Source organism: Plutella xylostella, chromosome 27, assembly GCF_932276165.1.
Source record: "Plutella xylostella chromosome 27, ilPluXylo3.1, whole genome shotgun sequence".
Taxonomy (NCBI): domain Eukaryota; kingdom Metazoa; phylum Arthropoda; class Insecta; order Lepidoptera; family Plutellidae; genus Plutella; species Plutella xylostella.
Window position 1 is genome coordinate 124363 of NC_064007.1, and position 12426 is coordinate 136788.

The window sequence follows — 12426 nt, forward strand, 5'->3', positions numbered from 1 at the left end:
CTAGTTATTATTCTGTGACGTGAGAAATACGGTTTGTTTATGGCGCATCCACACATGCCGCCGGGTTTCAGACCGCCTTGCCGCATGTGTGCATCTGCATAATTTTATGAAGAGAAATGAAAGAACTACTGATGGAGTTTTGAACGAAGAGCAACAAAATATTCCGCAGGTCGCTCGAAATGTAGAACCAAGTGTACCTAATTAGAAATGAGCTAAAATGTTATTTTCTATCGGAACAAGGTCAGCTTCCTTGGCAATATCAAATATAATGTTTTAAAGAAATAAAATATGATTATTCAAATAATTGTTTTATTTAGGAATCAGAAACATTTATCAATAATTGGACTCGCCCACGAAGGGTTCCGTACCATTATCTATGAAAAATGAACGTATCTATTACCTACAACTAGCCAAAATACAAACATTTTTCGGCAACAAAAAATAACTTTGTTTTTCATACAAATATATGATACTTCGCTTTCGGTGAGCGTTTTGCCGACTGCATAAGGTTCAAATACGAGAGTATGCCCGTCCGCTCTCCGTGGTATTGTTACCGGGTTGTAGGTAGTAGGTATCTAATATTAATACGCGAGAAAAAATCTTTGTACCCCTATTTACGAAAATATTACTTAATGAAATATGTATTTTAAATTAATTATGGTCGAATTTCGATCAATGGGCGACCAACTAGTCTACTTGATTATAATAATTTGATGGGTACTTACAATAGGTGCGTGGCTGTTCAGAGTCGGTACCGGTGCATTCTTGTCACGAAGAAATGATAACGCCTTATAAGCAAACCATTTCGGCAATTGAACATCTACCCGTCCAGATCCACTCCTTTTAGATTCTTCAAATTTGCGTTTTTCTCGAAAATAATGGCTGGATAAATTCTTCAGTTTTCTCTCAATTTCTGATGATGCTATGTTGAACACAGAAGCAATATCCCTAATAGCAGCATTTCTTTTGTTGCGATTCTTGAAATCCATATGCCTTGGGTTCCACAATGGTTCATTTTTTTGATACTTTTCTATTAATAAAAGTACTGCACTATTATCCCAGTTAAATTCTGTCATTTCGTTATTTACTTCTATGAAATTATACGACAACACTACCACTCCGTATCGAAGCCGCAAGCAAACTGCCGCCGGCAACCATCCGGCAACCAAAAGCCGCGCGTGCCGCCATAAGCTGCGTACACACCGGGCCAACGAACGCCCAACGAACGCCAACGGTTATCCCAACGATGGATATTTATCATACATAATACAGGGCAGATTGCAGCAACGAAGGCCAACGTAACCCGTTCGTTGGCCTTCGTTGGCCCGGTGTGTACGCAGCTATACACGAGCAAACATCAAGCCAGCGATAGATGGCAACCATTCGTATTGGCAGACAGTTTTCTCGTAAACTATGCTTCTTTCCAAACAGGATTTATAAGTAAGTAAGTGTTTAGATTATAATATATTAGAATGTCCAGGAGGTTAAACGACGACTATATTAACCCCCCCAAACAAGTGTCTCACGTGAAAGATTGCCAAATCGTTTGTTTACAAACATCAACTCCTTACAAGTATTGACCCCCGCCTACACCAAGACTTCCTCAAGCCGGCAACTCACCGTCCTGTCACCCAGGAAGGGCTCGTCCTTGACGTCGACCACGTCGCCGAGGAAGGCGTCCATCTCGTAGAACCAGGGCAGGCGCGGGCGGTAGGGCCGGCCCGGGGGCGCGCGCCGCGCCTTGCGCGCCTCCATGTGGTACGTGGTGCGCAGGTTCTTGATCTTCATCTTGGCGCTGTCCAGCGTGAGGCCGAAGTGTTGCCGGTTGAGCGCGGCCACGATGGCGGCGAGCGCCCGCTGGCGCGCCCCCCGGCTGCGGTACTGCGGGCTCGCGCGATCCCACAGACACGGCTGCGCGCGGTACATCTGCACGAACTGCAGCGTCTTCTCGTCTCCCCAGCGCACCATGGTGGCGCGAGCTAGTGGTGCTGGCGTGCTAGCGGGTGGCAGCGAGCGTGCGAGCTAGTGGCGTGCTAGCGGCTACTGGCGGGCGCGGACTGGCAACACGTTGCCGCTACTAGCACGGTGTAGCTCCGCCCCGCGCCCCGCACCTCACTCGCCCGTCCGTATAAGCGACATCGACACTTGTATTTATACCGCGTTCTACGAGTAGTGAATATTATTAATTTGACACAGTAATACTTCCTTAGTAAGTGCGGATAAAATGGTTTATTTTCGACGACCAACAGAACTACCTGGTACTTACTTACTCGTTTCGTAAAAAAACAAAATAGCAAGGCACAAGGCACGGTGTATCGCGTTTGCACGTTATACATTTGGTGTGAGGATGGGAACGTAATTTCGAGAGTTTCAGATCTGGTCCGAAATTCGATTTCGATACAATGACGAAAATATTACATACTTAAGTAGCTACTTATATATTAAGATTGTGTGAGAGCTGTGAGATATAGATAATTGGGTAGATATACAGATAAAATGTTAAATTTCCGAACTTACCCGCGTGGCACCTCTTTCGGTCTTGGGACGGACTGTTGCTAGCACATTTTTGCTATCAATTTTATGCATTGATTTTAGATGTACATGCAGGCCGGTCGTGGATCCTCCTTTGGTTTTGATAATTTTCCAACACAACTTGCACTGAGCGCTGCCCGCGTCGTCCGCGCGCAGGAAGTAGTTCCACACAATCCCACCACTATTATATTCTATAAACACTGTTTCCATTTTAATATATTGTATTGTTTACTTGTTAAACAGAATAAAAACAATAACAATGATTGGACAGCTGTCTGAAAGTGACTAACGCACGGTATTACGGTATTCATGGCAGAGCCGAGATCTCGCACCCCCCTCGCCCCTCCCCCCCGCCGCCGAGCCCGGCCGAGGCGCTCCGAGGGACGCGAGCTAGCTGCTCTCTCGCTCGCACTCACGGTTAACAAAACTACTCAACGTGCCACGACGAATTTTGTTATTTCGAAAAATATCGGTCAATCTTTGAGCGAATATTGTTTCGGTATTTTAGAAATTTCGAGATTACAGGCCGGTCAGGCTGATCTCTATTATGGTTACCTACCGTCTTCTTCGTAATGTTAGATTCTTTCCAATTGGTAAATATTTTTTTAGTTAAATGTAGTTCATTTATTCTGCAGATACAGTGATGTACAAAATTTAAACTTTACAATGAAATCGTCATAAAAGAATAAAGAGTTACCTGCGTAAGTGCTTCCACCTCAACCTTGACAGCGACCCCCGGCGGCTCCTCTGCCCCCGGCTGGTCCCCGCCCCCCGACTGGGCCCCGCCCCCCGGCTGGTCCCCGGCCCCCGGGGTCCGCGCCGGCCGCTGCCGCTGCGTGGCGAGCCGCAGCGCCCGCCGCTCCACATCCGTCAGCTGCGCGAACACCTTGCGCCCGCCGCCGCCGCCGCCGTTTGCCGCTCGCCGTAGTCGTGCCGCCTTCTTCTTCACATTGTTTTTATAATCACTCCACACCTAATAAGCACAAGAAATGTAAATAACACAACTCAACCGCAGTATGACAAATTTAATGTACAGATGGGGGCGCAAGACGCAAGTTCAAGAGTCAAAACATGACAAAAGTTGCACTCGCTTTCGAAACCGTAGGAAGTGACTAGAGCGCGACAGAAAACTTTTGTCACGTCTCGTCTTGGCGTGTGCGTCTTTCGCCCCGTGCTAGGCCACGTGTGGTCAACTAACTTTCTTCCACTTCTCCTGAGCCTTGGCGTCTCCGTAGAAGTCCTTGTTGAGGGACGCGGTGAGCTGCGTCCACAGCTTTATAGCTTTTATCTTGCCTCTGCTGGTGAGGAACGGCCCGGAGAGATCTCCATGTCTAATGAACAGAAGAATGAATATAATTAAACAAGTACTTACTTAAGTCAAGTATAATTGTGGGGGGATGTTGATACTCACTGTTCCATGAACGCCACCATCAGCTCGAACTGCTGCGGGCTCGTCCTCATGCTCGCTGCTTCACTTCACAACACGCACAATCACAAGTCACAACACTGTTTACTCTCACTTGTAAATGACCGCGAGGTATTGGCCTGCCACGTGCTTTGCGGGAACGGTTTTTATTAATAGTTGAATAGGTATCTTGCGTGACGTTTATGTTATTGTGAAAAGTGGAATACCTTACGAAGATAATTTATTTACTAAACGGATTTAATGATCGTCCTAAACTTCAGAGTGCATATCTACCGGACCCCTACCCAACATCACCACGAAAAATGAGCGTCGCTCGCTTGTAAAATTTGACATAACTTGTATGGATCTGACAGATATTTGATAGGCGAGCGACGCTGCTTGGTGGTGGTACGGTAACAGTAGTCGTAAAGGTGTCTCAAAGAACGATGGAATGTAACAAAATGTACGAAAGGCCCACTGAGTCCAAAATTAATGACCTAAGTAAATTTATTAATATTAGGTACTTTTGAACTAAACAATACCTACTTATAATAACTTATAATTAGTTAGGTACTTACCTACTTAATATACACATATAGCACAACTTTGCCTTGTTTATACTTAAGTAGGTAATTATAAATGTTATTACTTATACATCGTCAGACTCGTCTGCGGATAGGTCTGATGAGAGCCACTTGCGCGATGCGACGACAAAACGGCACAGGCTCTCAATAGTAGTAGTATCGTGCGTGTGACTCACCTCGCTAGCGCGGGGCGCCCGGTGGTCCCCGCTGCGGGCGGCGCGCGGCTCCTGGTCGGCGCAGAATGCCAGCAGCTCGTAGTACCACAGCGCGGGGCGGTGCGCGGGGTCGCGGCGCACGCGGTTCAGCTCCTTGCGGAAGGCGCAGCGCAGGTTGTTGATCTTGCGGCGCACGGTGTCCCGCGTGGCGTCGGGCACGACGGTGCGGTGCAGCGCCACCAGCTGCTCGTACGCCGCCTCCTTGAGCCGCCGGTTGCAGTAGCCGGGGTCGCGCGCGCGCCACAGGCACGGGTGCTGCTCGTACAGCTGGATGAAGGCCGTCAGGAACTCGGGACGGTTGTCCATGGCGGCGGCGGCGGCGGGGCGACTGCGGGCGGACTGACGACGGCACGCGGCGGCGCGGACTCGACTGGCGGGCGACTGACGACGCGTCTGCCGGTGTGCGGCGGGGAGGGGGCACTGTGTGGCGGCAGATGTGGGGTCAGACGACGACGCATTGAATAACTACTTAAAAATATAATTATCATCACAAAAGTTTTTTTTATCTGAGATAAAAGAATAGACTTCAGTAACTTTTCTATTTTTTACAGTGAGTCTGAGAGTGAGTGCCTGACGAGTCTGATGACTGATTTTAGAAGGGCATGATACAGCATGGAGGCAGATCTTAGACATGTCTTAGACGTGCCATACAAAAATTTATATGAAGTAAGTATCTACTTAATATAAAAATGTATACTGTATAATTAATTTATTCTAGTTCCCATCATTGACTTATATTAAGTAGCTAGGTACCTACTAGCTTGGCAAAAAAGGTACTAAAACAATTATGTAGTGTATTTTTAATCAAAAACTAATTAACGTCAATTTAGTATCTGAAATAGACGGACTTTTAGTAAGTACTTATATAAGTATTTCATTAGTTTTTATGTAATAAAAAGATACACTACAAAGATTGTTTACCTTTTGTGACAAGTATGAATGAATGCAGTTTAGATACGAAGGATCATGTAGGTCTTATTGTGGTTATATTCCCACTATCACAAACTTGTCACACAAATAACTATTCAACTCAACCACCGAGAAGCGAATTTGTATTCCTCTATTACTCGTACCTAGGTATAGTGCCACAAACTTATCTGTTCCGGTGAGAGCGAACTAAATTGGTCCATACCTCATAACTTACTGTACTAATGAATTTCATATTGACATAGATTATATGGACCAATTTAGTTCGCTCTCACCGGAACAGATAAGTTTGTGGCACTATAGTTGGAATAATCCCAATGACAAACAAATCCCCGTGAGCTAGTGACGTTTACAACTGTACAGTGAACACTCGACAGCGGCTTGCGCGGTACTGGGACTACTGGGATAGCAAGTTTTTTCACACCGTTCGAGTAGAGGCGAGTAAACGCGAATCTATCCAATCTATATGGCTCGGGAGAGTCGCCACCTAGCGGTAGCCGCGCTGCACTAGCTCCCGCCATGCTCTGCGTTGCCAATGCTCGAACGGTTGATAAGCCTACACTAGGTTCGAGAAGGGAAGGGAAGGAATATTGTATTGAGGGTTGCCACTTGCACAAGGTGTATTAGTCTATGCCACTTGCCACCTCTTCACTAAAAGGGTGGTTTACTTGTCTAAGGCCGAACCGAACCAATCGGCGTACGGCGACGGCGTTAAGCTAATAAGTAATACGTTTTTATGTATAAGTATCTATAAATCTTTATGGTCATCCATTATTATACTTACTTAAAGATATCTTTTTGTAATGCATGTGCAGCAGCAGTGACAGACTGAAATATTCAGTTTCCAAAATGCCTTGTAGATGGCACTGTAACATCGTTTTGTACATCGCGGTATGGTTTGATTTAACTGGAAATACATAAAGTGAAGTTGAACAAGTATCTATTAGGAAAACATCGTGAGATGAAATTTCTATTTTTGAATACGTTACAACGGTTATTAACGATTGTTGACACGTTATTATTAATACGTTACATTTTACTAATTTATCTGAATTATAAAAATTACTTCGTATGATAAAATAATTAGATTAGTCACCTTTTAATAAAATTAATATTAATGTTGTTTTTTATAAATAGGTAGGTACTCTTAAAATGTTCATTTAGGTCTGTTTTTGTTATAAAATAACGAATAGGTAGGTGTAGTTCTTACTTATCAACTTATCATGGTTTTATAATATAATTATGGTTCCTTGTGATTCCTAACATAACCTGTATAGCTATGTAGATATATATTCTGCAGTTAAGTATTACCAATATTATAAAGTACTAGTGAAAGGGAAACTATCTATGATTGGTCTTTATCATCATAGTAATTTTAATCTACCACTCCCTACCTTGCACTTAAAAGGAATAAAAAGGGTACGTTTTATACTTTGATTATTTATTAACAGTATTCCTTAACATTATTACAGCTCCACGTACGCAGCCATGTTCGCGACTCCGCAGATATTGAGGCCTCGGCGAATTCTGTAATAAACAAATAGTATTTAAATGTATTAAGTTGGCGTGGTATCGACCTATCGATATCACCATGACTTTATATGGTTTAAATTAGACATCCAAATGACTGGATGAGAAATACCGAATGCTGGCCTGTCTACCACAGAAAAATCGTCTTTATTTTTGCAGCACGGGGCGCTAAGACGTGACAAAAGTTCTTCGTCGCGCTCGCTCTTGAGGCTGCGCGATTTGAGTGAGCGCGATGCAAAACTTTTGTCACGTCTTAAAAGCGCCCTGTGCTAGCCATTCTGATGTACCTGATGTATCCGTCCTCGCCCCAGTGGCGCCCCCACCAGTTGAGCAGCGTCCAGTGGTCGCGCGAGTAGCCCACCAGCAGCATGGCGTGGTTCAGCACCCACGGCGCGCACAGCGGGTCGTCGTAGATGCCAGACCTGGAGCCACGGAGATCATGGTCATGGAATTACAATAATAGGTAAGAATACTTTATTCCGTAGTGAAATATACATACCAAAACTACAGCTAACGCCATCTGCTGTCGAGTAGCAGATGAAATATTATCAAATTATGACTTGATTATGACAGATTTTAGGGCCAGCGCAAGGGTGCTATTTCCTTGAGCGGTTTGCTAGTAATATAATATATGTATGTATAAGTCAATGGAGGAGGTTCTCAATTCGTATGTCTGTTCAATAAGATATCTAATGCAGTAACGCTGAGGACAGTGCTGCGGCGCTCGTTGGGAGAGGCCTACGTTCAGCTGTGGCTGATTATTAGCTGCTGGCTGATGATGTCTAGTTACCGGTAGAGCTGGAAGGACCTCGGCGCGGCGTTGACGGCGACGGCGAGCGGCCCCACGGCGGCCACCGCGCGCTCAAGAGCCGCCTCGTCCCCCGCGGGCAGCAGCGCCCAGCGCCGCGCGCGCGCCCGCCACCACGGACCCACGCGGCACACGCCTCTCTACACACAGCCAGGGGAGGAGGTAGTTAGGCACGAGTGTGAAATGTGTAAGCATGAAATGGGCGCGTGAGTGAAAGATGTAAGTATGGATGTGGAAGAGTCGATCTAGTTTGACGAAATAAGACATGTTGCTGGTAGACTGAATTAAATGAGAAACCTCGAGGATTATTTTTAAATAATACCTATCACCTTTCACTAAAGCTAGCTATTTAACGAATTAAAATACATTGAAATTCTAAAAGCATACACTAGCGCCATCTAGTGCTGAGTAGCAATTTGAGTTACTTCCAAAATAATGCAACAGATGGCGCTAAAAATAGAATAAAATCCAAATGGTAAAATGGGTGTATAATAAATAATTGGTCATACTTTTCCCCGGTAAGGGTAGTCTGCCTCGGTGTGCAGTCCATCGCGAGTCATGTACCGGAAGGCGGCGCGCAGCGAGCCCCCCGCGCAGCCCGCGTTGCCGTCCGCGCCGCTGCAGTCCACGATCTGCTGCGCGCTGCAGGAAAGCAAGCATGGACTTTATGTTTCTCACTAATGTAGATAAATAATACTAATAAATAAATAATATGTGGGGAAATGTTATACACGGCTATCCGATCCCAAAATAGGCAGAGCCTGTAATATGGGTATTGGACAGCTGATATATCTACAAAAATACATAGATAGATACATACTAAATATAAATATCAACACCCAAGACCCGAGTACAAATATCTGTCATTAAACAAATATCTGCCCCAGTCGGGAATCGAACCCGGGACCTTCGACATAGCAGTCAGGGCCACTAACCACTACGCGATTCAGCCGTCAAAAAAATAAGATCATTGTTTACCTTTATAATATATAAAGTCACCGACATAGCTCATCAAGTTGGTCAAATCTCTCGAAAAACCGATAACCGATGGGACAAAAGCAAGGTACATTATAATTCTCTAACGAGAAGGGTAAGAGTGTCTACAATAGAGCTTGGACGCCCTCCGGCTAAATGGCGATGGCGTGCCGATCGACTTGCGAAAGGTCGATTCCCGACTGGGGCAGCTATTACTTTAAGAGAGATATTTGTACTTGGGTCTTGGTGTTAATGTGTCAAAGCTGTCCTAGCTCGGGGTCGGATGGGCGTGTGTGAGCTGTCCCTCGTACCTGAGGTCGGCCCAGCGCCCCCCGCGGCGGTACAGCTGCGCCTGCAGCGCGTGCGCGGCCGCGAAGGCGTAGCACGCGCCGCACGCCGCCTGCCGCGCGCGCCGCGGCCGGAACCCGCGCGACCGCCAGTCCACCTGCAATGTAAAGAGATTTGTGATGGCGACTGAAACATTACTTTTCATTTTACATAATGGGGAAGAAATCTAAGTGAAACGTTGGCAGCACAATCGATTGTGCCTTTCAGATTCTGACCAATTACATTACTGGGGAGAAAAATGGCGACTGAACGAACCAACCAATTAGAACCGGGGAATCTGGCCTACTCACCAGTGGCGACATCTGGAATTAGCTTTGCGTTATTGCTTGTAAATTCGAATAGACTTGACAGTTTACCGTAACATTTGCTTTTACCACATTAGGCGTTTTGAAGCGCGCGCTTTGGGGTATAGCGGTCTATCGAAGGCGTACACACACACGCAAGCGCGTGGTGTCGGTCTAGCGTTTTACATTTATTAAGTAAGTAGGTTGGTAGTACTTGTGGTGGTGGTAGCATATTAACCTTAACTATTTCTCAGCTATTTCAATATTATTAAAGGTAAAAGGCTGTGGCATTGTAATATATAGGTAATTTCAAACTCACACTGCGCGGCGCGGGGTGGCGGGGGCGCGCGAGGGCGCGGCGGCGCGGGTCGAGCGCGGGGTCCGGCAGGTCAGGTGTCTCCAGCAGCTTCAGCATGCGCCGAGTGTACTCCGAGGGACCCTGCACGACATAGCCTCTATAGGGTGTTGTATATCTGTGTGTATCATATCTCTAATTTATTGAAGAACAAATGTTGTTCAGAATGACCCCCTCCCGGTTTTGAGACCGGTGCGGAGCGCCCGCTTCTCACGCTAAAGCGGGATCGAATACCAGCGCTGACATGTACCAATGTGTTCTTTGAATTTGAGTAAGAGGAAACCATGATATTTAGTGAACCCACCGAGCCCCAGTGGACCAGCGCGGTGGTAAATGGTCCAAGCTTAGGAAGGCAGTTTAGACCCTGGGGATAAATTGCATAAAGGTTCCACTCGAGAAAACCAGGTGCAGCTACTTACATCACCCGCACAGAGAATGGAATAGACCCGCTCCTGGTGTCAAACCCTCCTCTGCTGAACTTTTGTAACCCAGTGTATACCGCTCTACTCACGAAGTCAGCGAGGTGGTTGAGATGCAGCGCGAACCCCTTTCTCCCGGCGAGGAACTGCCGGTTGTGTGTCGCCACGTGCCGCGCGTTGTCGCGCCAGCGCCGCCGCGCCGCCGCCTCGTGCCGCCCCGTGCGGTAGCGCTTCTTGAACACCGACTGGGCAGGTGGAAGGTAGAATATAATAGAATATTTATTCAGAAAATACTCAATGCTAAATGTGATTTACAATAATAGGTCAACTCTTAATGCTAAAGGTAGTTTAAAATGCTGATCTGAACTAGGAAATAACAGAGTTTTTCCTGTATTTCAGATGGAAAAGCTCTAAATTAAATCATTTTATTATCTGAATTAAATTAAATTAATTAATCTTAGAACAGAAAATATTAAGTAATCTTACTTTCTTAATGTTTTATGGGAAGGTGGGATAAGGATGTCATTTGCAGCGGCATGATGTTAGGTACAGAAAGTTAGGGAAGTAAGCAATAGCTTGGTAAGTAGGTAGGCAATGCCTCCATGGATAGGCACTACACTACTATTGATACCTACTAAGCATATCAGTTGCCACCAAAGATATTGATTTGAAGTAGGAATGAATAACAAAGATTAGGTTGATGATGTTGAGGCTTCACCGCTTCAGTTTATTAGTTTTATCACCCCAAGTTGGCTTCTGATGTCTTTAATCTACTTATTGTACCTATAGATTTGTGGCCGCGCCATTGCTCGAACTCGGAATTCGGAATGTTGTCTCATATGAAGATGCTGCTTGCTTAGTAGTACCTAATTACCTATACTACACCTAGAAGTAGCTTTCAGCCCCAATAGCCATACAGTTTAGAACATACCTTGTACTCGAACCAGTGCGTCTCCGGCACGTCCGCATCCAGCAATAGTCCGTGGTGGATGTGTCGCTTCACGTACCGGGGGTCGCCCCCGCCCCCCGCCGCGTCCCCCGCGCCCCCGCAGGCCCCCGCGTCCCAGTAGCGGAGCCACTCGCCGTAGCGCTCCGTCTCGTTGAGGAACCCCAGCAAATCATCAGTAAACCCCCCCACTACAGTCCTGTTGGCGTCTCTACGGTGTCTCAATGAACTGTCGTAGTTATACAATACGTGCTTGATGTGGTCCAGCGTCGCACTGATGGTGGAATTACAGTTTGAGAGAGGTGTCACGCAAATAATTATGAAAATGAAAGTATTTATTGTTAACATTGTGCGGTATGACGGGTGACTGAGCTTGCGAGTGCAGTTTTGTGCAGGAACGTAATTTGATCTGCGCACTCAGCAATCCCCGGGTTAGAGCGATACTGCCTGCTCGGTAGCTATATACGCAGTAGGTAACTAAGTAATAACTGTACCTATCAGTATAATTACCGTCATATAAAGTCATATTTATGTTACTTTACTGAATTAAAGAAGTGTGTGCCATTTATACAGTTCCTACAGTTCATTCATATAAGGGCAAATGCTTAAATTGAATACGATTCCTGTTCAGTTATCAAGTAGTATTTACGTATTTACATAGATGTCACTATCCCGCAAACTACATCGCGGTATTAAGTTATCTTTCATGTAAATAATCCTTTGTAATACACCAATAAACATTGCTTCTACTACCAGCGATCCGATCATAAGGCTACCAAGCCTTTTCAATTCCAATAGATATTTAAAAATTGAAGTCAACTTTAGTGGTACTTATTTAAAATAAAACAATGTAAGTATGTTATAAATCTCCTATTTATTTGTCAAAGTTCATACTAAAACTAATACACAATGGCATGATCTCACCACAAAAACACATTTTGTCATTTAAATTATAATCAAAATAATAATTAAAACAACACGTGAAACAATAAAATGATTCTAAAATAAAATATCTAGGAACAAACGACAAGTTGTGGTCAACAACATCGCCGACACTTCATGTCATCTACAAATATCACATCGAGTCTGATTATGTGT

General features: G+C 45.2%; 1 protein-coding gene across 1 annotated transcript; it reads right to left on the reverse strand.

Moving 5' to 3' along the window:
- Window positions 1-7087: 7087 nt before the first annotated feature.
- LOC105386765 (procathepsin L-like) lies at window positions 7088-11854 on the reverse strand. The gene is made up of 9 exons (XM_048631085.1): window positions 11823-11854; window positions 11314-11602; window positions 10475-10627; window positions 9928-10047; window positions 9288-9421; window positions 8511-8643; window positions 7984-8141; window positions 7481-7615; window positions 7088-7190 (listed from the first exon to the last, which is right to left on the reverse strand). The coding sequence occupies exons 1-9, from the start codon at window positions 11852-11854 to the stop codon at window positions 7130-7132; spliced, it is 1215 nt and encodes a 404-aa protein (XP_048487042.1). The 3' UTR covers window positions 7088-7129.
- Window positions 11855-12426: the final 572 nt, after the last annotated feature.

What these genes read in the sequence shown, in the direction of transcription:
- LOC105386765 (XM_048631085.1), bottom strand. Translation starts at nt 11,854, where the DNA reads ATGACTTTATATGACGGTAATTATACTGATAG. An exon ending in GCCACCCCGCGCCGCGCAGT is followed by an intron (nt 9,422 to 9,927) that starts GTGAGTTTGAAA and finishes TTTACATTGCAG; the next exon opens with GTGGACTGGCGGTCGCGCGG. An exon ending in GGCGAGGACGGATACATCAG is followed by an intron (nt 7,191 to 7,480) that starts GTACATCAGAAT and finishes TGTTTATTACAG; the next exon opens with AATTCGCCGAGGCCTCAATA.